Source organism: Clarias gariepinus, chromosome 8, assembly GCF_024256425.1.
Source record: "Clarias gariepinus isolate MV-2021 ecotype Netherlands chromosome 8, CGAR_prim_01v2, whole genome shotgun sequence".
Classification (NCBI taxonomy): Eukaryota; Metazoa; Chordata; class Actinopteri; order Siluriformes; family Clariidae; genus Clarias; species Clarias gariepinus.
In genome coordinates, this window is record NC_071107.1 from 33,564,171 (window position 1) to 33,583,951 (window position 19,781).

The 19,781-nt window shown below is 36.6% G+C and overlaps 1 protein-coding gene across 1 annotated transcript in view; it reads right to left on the minus strand.

The window, feature by feature from the left end:
* Positions 1-19,781, minus strand: part of runx3 (RUNX family transcription factor 3) — a 50,133-nt gene that overhangs the window by 22,286 nt on the left and 8,066 nt on the right. The window contains exons 3-5 of the mRNA XM_053501842.1: positions 6,513-6,787; positions 5,502-5,658; positions 2,354-2,458 (exon numbers count right to left, since the gene is read on the minus strand). Of these exons, the coding sequence (XP_053357817.1) occupies positions 2,354-2,458; positions 5,502-5,658; positions 6,513-6,787 (537 nt within the window). The remainder of the gene's footprint in view (positions 1-2,353; positions 2,459-5,501; positions 5,659-6,512; positions 6,788-19,781) is intronic.

Here is a 19,781-nt window from a genome sequence, read left to right on the forward strand (position 1 = left end):
TGTGTGTGTGTGTGTGTGTGTGTGTGTGTGTGGTCCTGCTTTTAGCTGCAGGGAATCCCTGGTCCTGTCTGTCAGGTTTCTCTACTCAACCTTACAGCACCATTCTCCTGGCAGCTTGATCAAAGAACCACACACATGCACACACACACACAAACACACATATATGCATGGCCTTATACAACCCTTGCTTAAGAAGAAATTGGGTGTGGCCTTATATGAAAAATACCATGATGAGCTATCATCATACTAAACTTTTATGACACACACACACACAGAGTTATAATTGATTGGGGTTTACAATCTTCTAGCATGCTTACATAAAAGACAGAGGCAGGATACACTTTAGCATATCTATACACACACACTTTTTTACTTACTTACTTTTAGACCCACCCTAAATCTAAAATGAACCTCAGCCTTAATAACAAAAGCAATAATTTTAGCACTTAGATCCTTCCTCTTTGGATAAAAAAAAATATTATGATTACACAAATGGGATTTTAAAAAAAGTTTCATAAAGTATTATCAATTGAAATAAATATACCCAATATATCTCATTGTTTCTATTATTACTTACATTATCACTAACATGTAATTGATTATGCTAAGGATTTTTTTTTAATTCTGTCTCCATTTTTAAACATAACACTTCTAAAAAGTCAGCACTACTAACTCGCCCTTCCTAAACATGAATAATGTCTTACTTTCATTATGTGATTTTTTTTTTCTCACAGTCAAAAGAAACACATGAAACTACGTGATAACATTCTCATCCACACAAATTTAGCAGCTTGTGCATGTGTTGCATGCAAGCTCAATGTCACGAGTATGCTTTCCTGCACGCACGCATCTATAAATTCGTGCAGACGCGAACACAAACAAGCGTCATCTCTACGTCTCTGTGTCTCGCTGTCTCTCTCTCCATGTCTGTCTCTCGCTCTTTCCTCCCAGCGGTAATGGCTCTGTGGTTGAGCCCTGCATTAGCTCTATTAGACCCGGCTCCATCCCGCTGAACCGCCGAAGAGTGTTAAGTCAGCAGGCTCTCGTGCGGTCAAGGGTTCGACCCCAGTGGAGGAGGGAGAAAGAGACCTTGACAATTTTGCGGCTCGAGGCCGCCCTGTTTCTCTTAGCGGTCTGGCTAATGAGGGAAAGGCCTAGGCTTAATAAGAGTCCACAACTGAGGTTGGCAACCTTCTTAACCACAAAGGGCTGCCTGTGTCGTCTTTTAACACATCCAAGGTTGCACACGTTGGTAGCACACACACACACACACACACACATTTTTCATTTAATTTTGCAGCCGGTTCTTTTGTAGTCTTCAAACAGAACAAAATGCGATTTGGGAATGCTGTGTTATCATCTACCAGTGACTCATGCATCTGTTTTAGCCGTGGGCGTTTCGAGAATAACACCTACGCTCTTGCCTTGATGCCTTAGGCTTTGACATCATTAGCTCAATTTAACCGGTCCAATGACTACTGACATTATTGGTTTCTTAGATTGCGTACACCATCTAGTTTCACATCTGTTTAACTCTCTAATACTGCGAGGTCTGTTTGTTCTCTCAAAGTTAATTCCTTAAATTATTCTCAGAAAATTAAATATACATCTTAACTTAATTCTGGCATTCCACTAGGGGTCCATAGAAAAATATTACCTATTAAATGTCTCACTTTTCCAACATGATACAAGTAAAGATATGATCTCCAGAGCCACTTCAAGCTTCACGTCTTTTACTCCTTTGAACCCCCCCCCTTCTTTATGGCACAAGTAGGAACACCCAACAATGCCCTACCTGCTGTTTGCCACTTTATTTGTCGTTTACAAATGCCTGAAGCAGACATATTGTTTGAATTTGCACTTTGGCATCTGCTCAAAAGTGATCCACCTTTGATCAATGCTTCTAAATTGTCCTGATGAAAACAAAGGGGAGCTAATGCCAACCCACTGGTGCAGCAGATCCGGGTGATACTATATCATCTGTAAACATGACATAAACTCTTGAAGAGCAACGTGACTCATATAGACTAATATAACTTCAGGATTGGGTGTTATATGGGCTACATCTATTTTAGCTCCAGCCACAGACTCAGTGACTACTGGTTGTTTTTAGCACATATCACAGTACTACTGCATAGATGACACCCTAGCTTTACATTTGCACACACCACCATAATCACACATAAATTCATCTCTAATTTTGATTATATCACTTGGCCTATTTGTCATAATAGCCGCAGGACAGCAGATGACTATAGAAAGATGTATTTAGGTCAAAAATAGCGAGGCATGGTTCAAGCTTATTGAAGCAACAGAAATATAATAAAAGGAAGAGGCATTTTTGAGTACTCACGTCTAGGCTCTCGTGGCCCATCCACTGTGACTTTGATTGCGCGGTGGTACGTGGCCACTTGGGGCGGTCCGGTGAACACAGTAATTGTCAGAGTAAAACTCTTTCCTGAAATAAATAAAGAAAATTATTTACAGTGCACTTGCTGCGGGCTACAAGAGGAAGCAGGCAATGGTCTTTTACAGTATTTACCGCCTGTCTTCCTCGGTGGTCATGTGGCTTGGGCTTAATTCGCTGTCATTTGCGTCATTGTGGTGGGACACTTTCAGTGAACCAGACACTTTTCAAGATGGTCAGAAATCAATCTTTTACATAATGTGCACAAAAGGCAATTTTACCAAGTGCTTGAAAGGAGATTTAATGCATTAAATCTCCTTTTTATTTTATTCACAAAAAAAAAAAACATCTTTAGTGATAAATTAAGTGAAACACCACAGAGAAAATCAGCAGCTAATTCAATAATATGATTTTGAAATTCATGCTAAATACTGTATTCTATTTACAGTATATTACATTAGCTTTTACATATTTATTAGGTCAATTCACCAGTCTTACTAATTATTCAGTTTTTCAGCAACAGTGCAAAGACATTAATGCAATTTAAATCGTGTTTTTTCCCAACTTGGTATAGAAATTGGTTTTTCAGAAGTGTCCAAGAATTAAGAAATTTGTTGAAATCAACCCTGTATATCGTAAATTTCCCTTTTCCCTAAAAGATGTTATCTTTTATGTGCTTTTGTTCAAATTTAGCAAGTCAAGCTGGTATTTCATAGGTACTCCATAAACATATGTGCTTTTAGAGATATAAAAAATATATTTCATACTATATTTTCTTGAGGTTTGGTAAAAAAAAAAAAATTAAGTAATTAGAAAGTATAGCTATAGTGTTAAGAGTGCTACAGTAGCTTGAGATTGGCTTCAAAGCTCTAATAATGTTTAGTTACAAAATATACTTTTGGCCCACTTTTGTCTAATGTACTTTATACCTACATTGATAACATTGAAAGAAGCTTTCTTTTGATGTTTGCATTCAGTAGGCTATACTAATTTATATGAACTTTTACTGTGGTATATATTAGCATTTTAGATGGACCAAAAAAGGAAAGGAGTTAATATATATGCAGTACTAAAAGATATTTTAGAGTAAACGCAAAATCTGATATTACAAAATACATTTTGTGCTAGTTAAGCCTAAAGCAGTGTACTACTAGTTCATGGTAAAGTAGTGCTTGTGAGAATAAAGGAATTAGCCAGAAGAGATTTAGGGGAAATTCAGAAAATCTATAAAGCTGATTATTTCCTAGCGTGTGCATGATGCATGAAGAAGTATTTTTTTGAGTAATGCTTATGTTTATGTAGAAGGCTAAGATACAGTATATGAACTTAATAATAATAATAATAATAATAATAATGATAATAATGATAATAAAAAAAAAAGTAAATTTTATGTAGTGTATCTGTAGTGAGATATATTCACCTAATATATTGTAAAGCTTGGTAGAATAACTTAATTAAACAAGCAAGTAAAGATACAGTTCCTTATAAGTTAACTACAACTTCATTAGCTTGGAGTAATAGCCTAATTAAGAGTTAAGCAAGTAAAGGTAAAGTTGCTCTTCATAATCTTGAAGTAAATATTATTTTTAATAGGCTACAGTGATTGTTAGTACTATAGTCCACTAAAAATAAAATTCATTGAAGCTACCTAAATACTGAATAATGTTGAAGTAAATTTTATTGAGTATAGTATATCTATCTACAGATATATATATATATATATATATATATATATATATATATATATATATATATATAAGTACAGACAAAGTTCCTCATCATCATCTTGAGGTATTTTTTTAGTAGACTGTAGTGATTAATATCATGAGTTAGCTAGTATTTCTGTATTAAGCTAGTATGGAAATTTTCTTTGGTATTAAATTAGCTTTTTATCTTTTTCACTAAAATCTATCTTATTGTATATTATTGCATAAGTGCATTTTGTTAGAAGTATATTTATAGTGAGATATGAGATAAAGTTTTTCATCATAATCTCGAAGTAAATTGTATTTTTAGTAAACTACAATGATTGACATAACGAGTTACCTAGTATTTTACTAGAAGTATATCTACAGTGATATATATATATATATATATATATATATATATATATATATATATATATGGATTTATGTACTGTATTTTACACTTTATTTTTATAGGGGCGTATTTTATTCAATTAAAAGCTATGTGATTTTGTTTGTTTGGTAATCCACACAGAATGTTCGGGAACGTTTGGTTATTGCGCGCGTGGCTGTTAAGCGCACGCGATGAGCCAAGGCAAGAGCTCGCGCGATGTAACGGTCGTATTTTTCAGAAAAAAAGGAAAGAAAGAAAAAGAAAAAAGGAGTAAAGAAAGAAAATAAAAGAAAGAAAGTGTGCCGAGAGCGGCGTTTTGGTTTTGTGGAGAAAAACCACACACCTCCGTGTTAAACAGTGTGCCAAAATAGCACTAGAAACTTGGTTATGGTGTTGGTGATGGTGATAAACAGCAATGTTGGACTGGTGTTTGATAAATACGAGAGGCTGAGAGGCTAACTGCTAACGTTACAGGCCTGAGAGGAGGCTGGAGGAGGAGCAGGGTGGGGTAGTAATTGACTGCAGAAATGAAAGGTACTTTTTTTTAATCCCTCATTCCCTTCATCCGTCTGTAACTGTTTAAAAGTCTGGCGTTTACCGGAAAATAAGCGAGCCAGGAGCGAGTTCGAGAGGAAACGAGGGGAAAGGGGGCTGTGAAAGAATCTCAGCTATGTAGGATGTAGGTTTCTTTTTTTTTAAGGTGTGTAAACAAGCTAACCTGTGGTGGAAAATAACATTCAGACTTTAAAAAACACTTCCGAGTTAGATTCACTGTCATTTTCTCCTTCTATTATCATATAAAATATTAATTACTATCTCTGAATTTTAAATTTTAAAAGCAAAACAAACAAATCCCAAACGCATCCTATTAACTAATAAGCCTATGCAGTCTGTAGTTCAGTGTGTAGTAGAGTGCACTGATCCACATCCAACAGGGAGGCGTTTGGGTTTCAGTCTATATATATATATATAGAGAGAGAGAGTTTTATTTGGTTTAAATGATGTATTTAATCACCTCTGCCGCTTCTTCCAACAAATCTCAAGTCGTTGAAACGCGCCACTTGGTTCTTCATGACGGCGGACGCGTTCCTCAGCTCGGCCGAGTAGTTCTCGTCGTTTCCTGCCATGACGGTGACGAGAGTGCCGTCGGGTACATCACCTAGTGCCACAACCTGTACAGAGGACAAGGTATGAAAACAGACAGGGAGAGAGAGAGAGAGAGAGAGAGAGAACATTGGCCAAACCACATTGACTCTTACCGCGCTATATGATAGCAATAACATAATCACATACATGCATTTCTACTATTCTATACAAGCATGTAATATAAACGTATCTACCTAAATAATATAACTGTTTATTTATTATACAGTGTAATCAATCATCACAATCAGCAATCACGTCTAAGGCGTGCTACAATGCACTTCACACTGATTTTCTAATCAGTGTTGAGTCCATAAAATGATTGCAAAATACGAAAAAAATAATGTTTTAATGTTTTACGACAAAAATAAAAATAATTATTGATTAATGAATGAAAATGATTATTTACTTTTTTTCTGAAGGGTGCCACTGTCTTGATCTGGTTTAACGTCCGAGCCTTAAGTTCTTCAGTCCAAATTGTTATTATTATTATTATTATTAGATTTAAATCTCAAACGTGTATCTGTGCAAAATGTTACGTGCATATTACTGCTATTGATAATACAAATTAAGTTTATTGGAACAAACTAAAAGCGAAAAATTGTAAACGTCTCAGCAGAACAGATAAATACATGTCTTAAAAATACAGCAAGTGTTAACTGACATGGGTAAATGGACATTAAAAAAAGTATAATGCTGCACAAGTCAGATAGTTTTTCTTGTTTTGGTCAGTAAGGAATAAATGAACAAGTGTTTATAATAAACAAATTTAAACATAAAAAGCAATGCATAATTTGTGCATTCGTATAAGTTGTAAAATAATAAAATTAATATTCTTAAAGAGAGAGGGGGGGAGAGAGAGAGAGAGAGAGAGAGAATTTACCTTGAAGGCAACAGGGAGAGTTTTGTTGCAGCGCCAGTGTGAAGGCAGAACAGAGCACAGAAAGTTGGGGCTGTCGGTGCGCACGAGCTCTCCGGCGTGGTCCGCCAGCACGTCCACCACGGAGCGCGTGTCCGCCGCATGCCGCGACCTCAGTGGTCCCGCGGCGCTCATGCCGCTCGCGCCGCTTGCGGTGCCGTCGCTGCCGCCGCCGCCGAGCTTCGGGGTGCACGGGAACGACGCGGTGGGCGGCGTGAACCGTCTGGTGGTGGTCGGGTCTACAGGTATATGCATCACGAAACCGTGCCGTGTAAGTGCCACTTCAGAGTCAGGCAAAAAGAAACAACAATAAAGGGAAAACTAAAAAAAAAAAAAAAAAGCACTAATAAGGACTAATTCTCTAAGACTAAAGGCTTTCCTCGTGTTGATTTCTTTTGGGAAGATTAGATAAACGGGACGGGCAGCGGTGGATGCAGCATGCGAAGCGTTAACCACTTTTCTCCCTGACTGCAGCAAAAAATTTAAATATATATCAAAAATAAAGAAGCAAGAAACCGCAAATGAAGCGTGTGCTCTTCTGCACAGCGGTTTCGTGCCAGATGCAAATCACTCAGAAGTCCCGGACTAACTCCTGTTTAGGTACCAAAAAATAAAACAAGTCTATGACTTGTCAAAAATACAAGCACTTTTTAAATTAAGATTTTTGCTCCCACTGTAATCACAACACTACTTGCTCTACTGTAGAGTTTGCGTCCATCAGAAGCGAACACTATTTTCGGTTCACGGCAGATTCCGCCAAGGCTAAAAAACAAACAAAAAAGCTCGTATTTATTCCAGAAAAAAAACAGGAAAGCATGAAGTCCCTCGCCAGTTTTTTTTTCTTTTTCAATGCTGATCAGATCCACTCTGAGTCTGTGTGATCCTTTTCGCCATCAATGTTTTTTTTTTCGGAGTCTCCGATGCGCACTCGTTGCTCTCCGGACTGAATGTGCTCTACACACGCCAGTGTTTACTCAACTCATTTTAGAAGTTTCCGAGCGAGGACTCCGAGCGAGGACTCCACCAACGAGGAGTCTGGGCGTGGTTTGCCTTCGACCAATCAGAATCAAGAACAAAAGCGAAAGCGCTCTTTTTTAGTGAGAAGCCCAGTCGGGACGCAGTGCCTTCTGAGCGCACTGGGGTTATGAGCTCTTGCGCATCTCTCATATTTATAACAAATAAATAAGAGTTTTATTAGCCCAGCATATCTGAGCACTGTTGTCTGTAGGATATACATTTTTACCTGACGAACAAGTTTCAAATGAACTTTTATTTTTTTTTTTTTTTTGGCGCATCCTTTTTTGTGTTCGTTTCAAAGAGCAGTCTGAGTGCACTAAATGGACGCAAAAAAGCATAAACACGCTGGCACTGCCTAAGGGCATCACCACAGTTCTTTAACTAGTTCTGAATGACAGAGAGCATTATACTGGTCCGAGACAGACAGAAAATTAAGTAAAGATTATTAAGCTAATTAAAGTATTAAAAATAAGCCTTCAAATAAGGTCGAAGAGACAGAGTGAGAACAAAGCAACCGCAAAACAGACATTTCCTACTAATCTTGCTACTATAATTCCTAATATAGTAGTATTATAATGAGATGAAAGATAACATCAAAATAATAATAATAATAGTAATAATAATAATAATAATAATAACGAGATACACCACAACTACTACTACTACTACTACTACTACTACTGATAATAACAATAATAATAATAATAATAATAATAAATTTAACATTTTTATTAATTCAATAATAATCATAAGTATTGCGTACATATACCATACCATATATTTACTTCAATAACTAAAATAAAGAGAAATATAAAAATAAGGAATATTTGTGTCTGAACCAAATTTATGGGCGAATGCCATGCGTATATGGACAACACAGTGCTGAAGATTAATTAACGCAATTAGAAGGAGTTGGATGTGGTTCACGTGATGCGCCACACCCTTTCCTCCCATCAGAGCGTCACCGCTAGTAGGCGCGTTTGCTGTTTAAAATGAGGTTAGAGAGGAGAGAGAGCGAGAGAGAGAGAGATTCCTAGACTGTCTACAAAACCGCATGCTAGCGTACTAAATAGTAGTCTATGCCAAAATCATGCTCCGACCTCAGTTATTCCAGTGTACCATTTATAGAGTAGTGCACCTAGTGCATCTCTCCTACATCGGTACATTTAAATTCTTCAAATTGTTGAAGACTGCTATTAATAGATTGTGCATAATAAAGGGGCCTGAAATAGCCCTTTCAGTTAGGTCGCATAAGATTTAAATTCCTGAAAGCAAGGAATGTAAATGTTTATTATTATTATTATTATTATTATTATTATTATTAATAATAATAATAATAATAATAATAATAATCATCATCATAAAAATGATAATAATAATAATAAAAGGGTTGAAATGTCAGAACTAGTCTTATTACTATTCCTACTGAATATTTTATACACACACATACAAAGTAATATCACTACAAGAAGAAGAACATTATGAAAAAAACGTGACATGCATTAAATCCGATTTTCCTCATTCCTATGTTGAATAATAATGATTTCATAATAAATGTGTCTTTGATGCCGTCATTTATAACACTGTCATAGCGAAAGGTGTTAATGTCTAAATGAGCTTTCTAATTATATATTTGTACATGTATTTTGACCAATCACATATCTTTGTGGATTTTTTTAAACCTGTCTTTAAAACAATCTCATGAAACGGAAATCAGTTTGTCTGAAATAATCTTTAACCGTGTCAAGCAAGGGTTAAGATGACCTCAAAGCTTTCCGCTATTTCAACTTGTGCAAGGATTTATTTATTAATTATAATAGTTTAGTTTATGCTGGATTTGTGTGTAAAAAAATATACAAGATTTATAATGTAAAATTAAAAACTTCAAATTACATTCTATGTGGTGTGACTACGTTTCCGTTTAGATGTCATTTCTACCAGCTGCCCATTAGCGAAAAAATACTTAATGATAAGCATCAGAATTTATTTCAAACGAATGTAATTAATTTGCGAATAATAAAGTAGCGTTTTTTATCTCTGCATTCGTGTAGTGAGTTTCCCCTCTGATACCCCTGACTTAAAAAAAAAAAATCATGATCTCACTTTATGAGAAAATTCGGTGGATCAATTGACCAGGAATAGAGGAACATTAGAATAGGTAATATTAAAATAATCATATAAAAAGAAATCCCCCCAAAATAACAAAACCTTTACGCAAATACTGAAAAACAACTGTATTTGTTATTTCTATTCTGCTGAAATTGATGAGTGTTTTTTGGAAAACATGGATAAAATGACCACCGTGGAGACAAATATTTAGATACCTGAATACTTCAGGTATAACATTCTTGAAATTAACTTGATTGTCAAAAGTAAGGAATCAATTAACATTGGATACTGTAACAACGAATAAAACTTGTAATATAGAGGGCATTTTATAAAATAGGGGGAAATGTTGACGCTGTAGCTGGAAGATAAATTATAAAAGAAAAGTTGCCCACTTTATTATTCAATTATTTTTATTATTATTATTTTTTATTATTATTTAATAGCCTACTACTAATATGCTTATCAGTTTAACACTTGTACCCGGTTTCCCCGTTTGTCGAATGGGATGTTAATATGGGTCCCGAAATGCATAATACTTGGTCAAGAAGAAGGCAAGTGCTCTGCAAGGTGCAGTTTAATCCAGGTTCAATGATGGGACGTTTCATTGGTCAACATATTACTTCGAATTTTCAAAGCAAATTAAACACTCAAGGAGAGACCTGACCACGCCAGCTTTTAAAGCGTGCAGGTAAATATTTAATAATAATAATAATAATAATAATAATGCGCATGAGGGTGTGTTAGATGACTCAAGCCAACCAGCATCACCGGGGCATCACTGGCGCGTCCATCACGCGTGGCATCTGTTCATTATTAATATGTTGAACCTCTGCCGCCTCTTCACCGCTCACTTTCTCCGGTTTCTAATACTCCCGTGCATCGGACATCTAATACCGCGTGTACTTTTCCTAATCCTCCTCTTTAAAGCACGCATGTCTTAAAGTCGGACAGCGCCCGGTGGCCGCGTAATAACGTGATGAAAAACGACGTGACTGGTTACAAATGGACCACCGGCTTTCACGAGTTCAAAGAGAAGCGCTTGTTCCGCGCAAAGCCCAAAGAGCCCACTATCTGACTGCAGCTCATTCGGCTTTAATCAGCGACGATGGCAAGACAGATGCAGCCTCATCATGATCTGATTATTTAGAGCTTTCGGCCCTTGCGAGATGTCAAAGGGCTTCATAGGGGGCTTTAAAAATGCATTTATTCATCAAACTGCTCAGTTCATGCATTTTCAATAAACAATGTCACGGAGATGATGCATGTGTTGCAGTCAGTCTACACACATAAAAAACACACACACATTTTTTAGGGATAAATAATGCACCAAACATCATATTATTTATTACGAATTTGTCTACACCACTGACTAAAATTAAAAAAGATATGAATGTAATAAGTTAGGACAGGGCTCCCTGACCTGAAAGTTAATGGGTTAAATCTTAGACGCATATAGGTGTGTTTTTCCTGACACTATCACTCTCTATTGACTTTTAATAAATATTTTGAAATTGATCATTGAATAAATTTATTGACATTTGCTTTATATCCTAAATCATCATGAATGAAATCTATAATAGAACAGTAAACAGCCCTTCTGCAGGCAAAACTCACTAAAGAATGACTAAAGGAACACAATTAGAAAATACTGACCCAAGCAGAACAGAGGGGCAATAATGCCACCACAAGTCGGCTGATTTTTTCATCTTTGCCAGCTGTGGGCGGCTGTACGGTTCTTTGCATTTGCAAATTACAGAGAGAGAGGGAGCCTTGAAGCCACAGAGTGCATTCCTTCCGTAAAAAGTGTCTGCTCGAGTTTCAGGCCAGTGGGCTTTTGCCCCGAGCCAGCATGCAAACAAACAGAGAGAAAAAGGCACACATGCAGAGGAGGGAGACAGAGAGAGAGAGAGAGAGAGAGAGAGAGAGAAAGAGCAGATGCAGCCAATCCATAGTGCTTTCTGCATGCATTAGATGCATTTAAATCACATAAGTTGTATAGACTCATAAATTCAAGCATAGCTTCGTTTCAAGTAGCTTCTGTTAAAAAAAATAATAATAATTTTACTTTTAACTTATGCACTCGTTATCACACAATAACACAGACACACATTGGTGTTAGAGGAGGCTTCTGCCATTGCAAAAGAGTTGGCCATGTTTAGACTGCAGATAACTGTGTAATGGACGTGTGGTAAGAGATTTAGAATAAACACATAGAAAATATGTATTTATGTAAGATCTGATTTTAGTTGGCTTGCTGCAGGACTTTTATTGAAATATTTAAGATTGCAATAACAGCACATGCAGATTTTGTTTAAGCCTGTTCTCTTCTTGTGCAGTCAGTTCAGCTTCTACTAATGCTGAGTAAAAAACAGATCTGTCCTGTAATGACATGAGTCGATATCAGATCAGTTTTATTTGACTGACATGAGATAATGTGGTAAACAGTTTCCGTAGTGGAGTTATTTTTGTGGAGCAGTGAAAATGCTGTCATCCTTAGTCACCTATGCATGTTAAAAATGAAGAGAGTTTGAACTTTGGTTTGCGATTATTGCTAAAATAGTCTCTTTTTTTCTTTTCTCAATATTTGTACCAGAAATAAAAACACCTCATTCTTTTCACTGGATTACAGATAAAATGTGGGCAGTTAAAAAAACAAAAAACAAAACAGAAAGCATAGAAGCTCTGTTATCACATCAGATGTCTGTCGGCGATATGTTAATTTCATTAATAAGAATTATACTGTACACCAGGTCACATTGGTAATATCAGAAACCCTTCATATTAGGATTTCTTTCAGAATCAGCTCTGTGTAAATGCATTAGTTTATTAGATATTGTGTTTTACATGTTTATTTAATAATATGATTTAAAAGCATAGTAAACTGCTAAAGTTGTGTTTGCTATATTATAATTTGCAGTTGAAGAGTTATACACAGATCCTAAATGACTTTTTTGCTTTTTACCTTGCCCCTAGAGGGGGCTGCTCATAAGCTGAGAGGGAACTATGAGTTTGTCTGTTCACTTACTTTCTCTTTCACACACGCACGCACACACACACACACACACACACACACACACACACACACACACACACACACACACAGTTCCTATTAATGTAGTCTTTTGATAAAGATTTATCGCCACATATATAGCAGATATCTATTAAGCCTTTATAAACATGTCATTAACACATTATAACACTGCAATATCATTTTGAATATCATTTTGAACATTTTAAATACCACAGATGATAAAGAGATAAAGATAAAGGCTGCATGAGATGCGACAACTCTGAGCACACCACACATCACCTCTGTTACATTCTGCCGAGCGCCTCCTATGCTACGAAGGCCGATCTGTAATCTGTAGTAATTGCATGTTGCAGAAAAACATTTTTTCCACTGTGGTAATGGCTGCAATATGTGTGTCGGTGTTGCCAAAATGACAGTAACATCCCCTCCTCCCACTTTCTCGACCACAACATACAGGCCATGTCTCTTTCTTTTTCTCTCCCTTTCTTCTTTGTTTCTCTTTCCCACTGTCCTTGACTCTCAAGTTTTCCTCTCAGAAAAAGTCCCAACTTGTGTGTGTTTTGACTAATGTATGTATCTCGTTACACGGGCTGATGCCATTTTGGCTCTGAAGCTAGCAATAACATAAATAATAACAATGGCTCAACCCAGCACAGTCTCAAGATTGCAGATTTCCAAGCAGAAGTTAGTTGCAATGGTTAGTATTTCTCAAAGTGCCAAAAGAAAAATTTTTTCCTTGTCCTATAGTAAAACAAATAAGAGAGGCGGCGTGATCGAGGGACCTTTCTCTCTGTCTATGTTGGTGGTTTACCAAAGGCCCAATTTTATGAGGTCATAACCCCTGACTGTGGCGCATGTTTATGATGTCAGCACATGACCACACCACCCTTTAGAGGCCTCTATGTTTTCTCTGCTCATAGAAGCTGAAGATATCGGCTCCAATTCTCCCACTCATACCGTATTTTATTTCACTCATTCATACGTGGTGTTTGGGTTCCACAGTTAGGTTAATGTCGGTCTTGTGGCCAACAATCAGCACCGCAATGAATAATTGGTGAGATTCCAATGTCTACAGGCAGTTCACAGGACTTTCTCAGTTTTCAGTGCATTCATTTGTGCAGTGAGTGGAACTTATCTCAGGTGCAGCATGAGTCAGTTCCTTGTAACCTTTTTGTAGTGTATATGCCTGTGATGTAAAATGATGTCAACAAGTTTACTTGTTCTTAGACTATTAGGCCACAGCCACTCAGACAGTTTTGATCAGCAAATATGACTGCTGTTTAAACAGCTTTGTAGCTTTTTAGATTTTTTACTCATTAAATTTTTATTTTATTCAGTTATTTGATTTATTTGAGCCAGTCCCAAGCCCAGATAAAATGGGAGGGCTGCGTCAGGATGGGTAAAAACCTGTGCCAAGTTGTTGTGCGGATCGGATAGTCCTCTGCGGCGATCCCTCGACAGGGGCAGCCGAAAGACTAACAACAACAGACTGATTGAGCAGTCAACTTTTTGTCATCATGCTAATATTTAAACCATGTTGGGGAATGTTCCACAGGAATTTAAATACATATCAAACCATGTGGAAGCATTTAGACTGAGCGAACAATGAATAAACATCATCATACACACAGTAGATTCCACTTTATACTCCTCTGTAGAGAAGCTGCTGAGTAGAAAAGCCCCTTTTCAGAGAGAGAGAGATAGAGAGAGAGAGAGAGAGAGAGAGAGAGAGAGAAAGGGATGCACACCCACCCCACCCAGGCAGCTCCCGAAATAGTCCACGTAAAAGCATGCCACCACAGCCGCCATAACTCAGGGCTTTCCCAAAATGAGTGTTCATGTGGAGTCAACACTAGGAAGTGCGCTTGCCTGCCAGCGACCGCTGGGGCCGTCTAGCGCCGTCTGCTAACCACATTTTCCCCCCAGAATACAATGCCCCTTTGTGCTCGTGTGTGGTGGTCTCCCATCACGCCCGGAACTGGGAGAGAGAGGGAGAGACAGGCAGACGGAGAGAAACTGACAGACACGAACAGAGCACAGTGTTCATCTCAAAAACAACTTCATCTGGTTATATTCTGTCTGAGGCTTAACGAGCTATTATGGATGTTTGCAACATGCTCGCTCATGAAAATACAATCCGTTGTGTTCAGGCCCAGGGGTGTCGTTAGTGGTCATAGTTTTTTTTTGTTTGTTTTTTTTTTGTTTTGTTTTTTCAAATGCAAATTCTTTTTTCTTGGTACAGTTCGTGGTATGAACAATTTGAACAACCAGTGTTCAGTCACACTTAATATAATTTGATTTTAGTCATAAGGGAAGGTACAAGCCCTAACCACGCCCTCAACCTAAGGTAATAGGTGGATGTCTGACAGGAGTGTTGGATCAAAAAAACAAATAACTGTTTGATGAGCACAGAGATAAGGGCAGAGCGATGAGCAAAGAAATGCAATAGAAATCGATGTTCTGGTTATAAATTTCTGGTTATATATTTACAGTTACAGGGTCAGCAGTTACTCCGGCTTTATTGGTACTAAAACCTCGACCTCTAATGAGAATTCTCACAAAATATTTACATGTGACAAGAAAAAGAGTACTCTTCATGATAATAAGAACGAAGTTAGCAGTTTGAGATTGTGCTGGATATGTTGCAAGAATGTACTACATATTCAACACAGTCTGCTCGTGTACTTAAAAAACCTGATGGCATGTTTTTTTAAAGCCCATGTGCTAATTTGAGAAGTTTAATTTCGTTTTTGGATCACATCAACACTACAACTTATCAAAACACCCACAGAAAACACGTCTGGAAACTGTGAGAGAGAACAGAATACAAAGCATGTGGTTTGATAGTAGGATGACATTTGCATCTTGCAGCCTTCTGCAGTATAAGTAACGAGGTTCTCCAAGATTTCTTTGGAGGGTTAATGGCTCGTAGATTCCTGAAAGGGTTCCACTTGGAACATTTCTTAGAAAGGTAGACAGTCTGATTTAACATTCTACTTAGAACCAGTGAAAAGTTCCTCTGAGGAAAACTAAAGAACACTTTCAAGTGCTAAACAGAACCTTCTCAGAGTAAGAGGTAAATGTGAAATGTTGATGTAAATGGAAGGACAAACATCATCAGCATTTGTGTGTGTGTGTGTGTGTGTGTGTGTGTGTGTGTGTGTGTGTGTGATTCCTAACAGAGTTTGTGACTAGATATCACACAAACACACACACACATACACACACACCTATACACACCCATACACACCCTGGTTCGTGATAGACGTTCCAAACCACTGAAAGGTGTTGTGTCAAATACAACTTCCAAACACATCTACAGTATATGCAAAACCACTTTAGATGGCCTTGTTTATATTCTTATTATGTTTAACAATATTGTGTAATTAATAATTACATTTAGATAATGCAGTTTGTTTCATTCTTAATATGTTTTTTATAATATTAACATAAAGCCAGATCATCGAGACATTCGTATTCATATCAGCATTAAAATAATATTTATGCTTTACATCCTTATGTATTATCTTTTCTTCTCAATTACTTTAGACTTATATCATTCTCTCTCTCTCTCTCTCTCTCTCTCTCTCTCTCTCTCTGTTCTTTTGATTGCACTGTTTGGGCCTTCTTGACAGTAAGTGTAAACTCATTTCACCAGTGCTGGGAAACACTGTAGAGCCACATGATTCTTGTGATCAAATCTAATCAGTTAATCAACACAGTCCGCGTCATGGGGCTGATTAAAGTTGAAGAAAACGAGAAAAAAGCTCATTTACAATAAAAATACCTAGCATCAACACTAATCATCTACCACATTTGCCTTCCTATTAGTGAGTCATGAATGGCACATAAAATAATAATTAAAAAAAATAATTCTTTCTTTTTTTTTTTTTTCCATTTTGAGGGGTCCCAGAAACTTAAAGAGTTATTTAGTGAACCAAAAAGAAAAATATGTGATGGTCTAAACCTGTTAAAGGTTTTGCTTGGAACCCATTGGCAGTTGGTTTAACACCAGAAGAAATCACTGATGAACCATTGTGGAGAATCAGGCAGTGAGTTGATAGTTTGTATAGTGTAGCACAGGAAATCTGACTTTTTGTACATGGTTGCAAAACTGATTTCTCATATGATTAAGGTGGATTATTTAAATTTTGTTTTTTCATTACTTGATTTTGACCAAAAACATGAATAACACGGAGACAAATCTCCAGTCAGAAAGGACATCAACCTAAAAAAAAAATTATTACCTTAAAAAATGTTAAGGTAAAATGATGTGAAAGATTTCTACATTTTCTCAACTTTTTTTTTATTTTTATACTTGCCATATGCGGTCATCTTCAGTTTTTGTTTGTATCCCATTTAAAAAGCACAAAAAAAAAAAAAAAAACATTTCTATGATGCCAGTATAACTTTAGTCTTCCCCAACACATGCCTGGACTTGTAGTAACATTTATTCAACAATATATTTAAATAGAAATTAAAGAAAGAAAGAAATTGAAAAATGTGAATAACCTGTAAAAATAAAGCTCGTGAAAAACTAGGTCTTCATGAACTGTGCTTGCAAAAATATTATGTTTGGGGAATACTAAGGTCACTTAAAGGTCATCAAAGTTAACATTGAGGACATTAAGGCAGTCATAGTCCAGCAGTTAAGTGTTATGTATAGCAGTAACAGGGTTGTGTGTAAGTACAACTATCTGGACATGCAGAGCACCTTAACACAATCCCTGTGTTCTGTATTAATTTCCCCCTTTTCTCTCCTTGTGAAATTAATGTGACCAATGAGTATATAAAATTTGACAGGGTCTGACAGTTTCATTTTCAGAATTTGTTATAATTTCATCAGTGGAATATCCAGGAGGATGTGATGCTGTGGTCTTCTGCTGCTGCTCAGGAATTGCCATGGAAATTGAAAGTGCTTAATCAAGAGACTCGAGCAGTCAGCAGTGATCATCATGTGTGATTCTGCACGCACTTTGACTGCAAGTGTGTGTGTGTGTGTGTGTGTGTGTGTGTGTGTGTGTGTGCGTGAGTGGCGTGAGAATAGAGCAGACACGCAGACCTCAGTCGAGACTGCGGAAGTCTGAAGAATGAGAAGAAAGAGGAGAACCAGTTTAAGTGTGTATATGTGTGTGTATATGTGTGTAATGGGGAATCCTTCAAATAAAAGGAAATGGTCTGCTCTAACTATCCTTTCACAATGCTGGCTGACACACAGGGTTACATAATGTCAACTGGCCTTGCTTTGCTTTGGTGACCAACAACCGGGATATCAAAGGGAACAACTCTGTCATGGCAACTGAACGGATCTAAACGTACTAAACACAGACTATCACTGACTGATTGTACATTAGTCTTATTTTTAATTGTTTAGTATGCTAAGAACAAAACCTTCTAGGTAAAAAAAAAAAAACAATAATCAAAGAATTATTATAATAGGATAATTAAAAAAAATTCTGCAAACAGAAGCTCCCAGTGATATCAGTTTGAGCTTTCTGATGTGCCGGTGTGTAGGTTTATCACTACATGATCTTTTTGATATTCCCGCCCTTCAGCATAACGTCATTGGAAATATCACACACCCTTTAACTTGCCTCGCTTCATATTTTTTGCAAAACTGTAATAGTTTGGGTGGAAATGCTGCTTTTCTCCGTCCTTCTTTATGTTTCTCTCAGGTTTTGATACATAAAGTTAGTTCAGCTAATGAAAAACAACCTTTTTTGTTTGAGATAAGAGCCGATTGTTCTTGCAGGTGCTGAAGGTGTGGTTAGGACAAGACTAACGGATTTGCCTTTCTCAGTTTCTCACATGCACACCCTCTTTCTGTCAAAACACCAATTTTCAAAAGAGACCGTTTTAAAAAATGAGCTTCATCAAAATGGTAAATACTAGATTCATGTGAGTGATGAAATAGTGATGATCTTAGCGGGTACAAGTGCTTTAGCACTTTAGTTTTTATTAATGCTGTTAGATGGCAGCTTCACTATATTTGTTTATTGTTTAATCTAATTTGATTTTATTTGTATAGTGCTTTAAACAATACACATTTTCATTAAGATTTGCAGAACAATTGTTATAAATATAAATCCAGCCACATTTCTTCTTGTTAATTTTGATTGAAATGAATCATGAGATTTATTACATGTTTAGTTTTGTTTCACTTTGTCTAATCTTTTTTTAACAACATTGTACAGACATCAAATAATAAATGATTTCTGTATGTAGAAGTGACCTGATGTGACTTAAGCTACAGGCAAATCATAAAACATTAAATGAGTAAGCTTTAAGAAAGTGAGAAAGCATAATTAAAAGTTTACTAGATGCTGTTTATTTTAAAGGCATTTATATAAATTGTAGAATGTAATTTACATCTTTAAAGCAGTGTTTGACCTCCATTAAACGCTCCATATTTTACTTTTTATTTAAACAGTTCATTCAAAGCCCCCCAACGTGTGTGTTAATGTAATTCTCCAGCTGAAACACCCTGCCTATAACACATTAATTTTACACCTCAAATTTCCTTAATTTTATTTATTTTCTAAATGTGATGTTTCAGTGTATATGTAAAATAGCTACTGCTAAGCCACGCCCCACCAGAGGACAGCAGAGCTGAGCAGCAGACCGGGAAATTTGTATTTTCTTATATGATGTCACAGTAGGGGAAAATCTAATGATCTTGTTTAAGCTGTGGCCAGTACAAAATGGAAAAAGGACAAAAAGGTTTTATTATAATTATTCTTATCTTCAAAAAACTGAACTTCTACAAAAACTTTGGCCTAAATCATAAACTTGACATTAATACTTATTATATACAGCTTTTTTCCTAAGGAACCTTATCATTGTGAAATTAGGTGTCAAGTGATCTAGCAGATAACTGTAGTGTTTTCAAGTCACATACGTAATGAAGATTTTACTGATGCAGCACTGCTTTTATGTTAGTCTGCTCAGAGTAAGCTGAATATTATTAATTAGCAATATGTAGCTGATTTTGCAGTAAAGTATGCATGTACAGTGTTTGTGTGTGTGTGTGCTTTGCAGTTTTTTGTTGTGGCTACTGTGTTGCAGTCACTTGATGG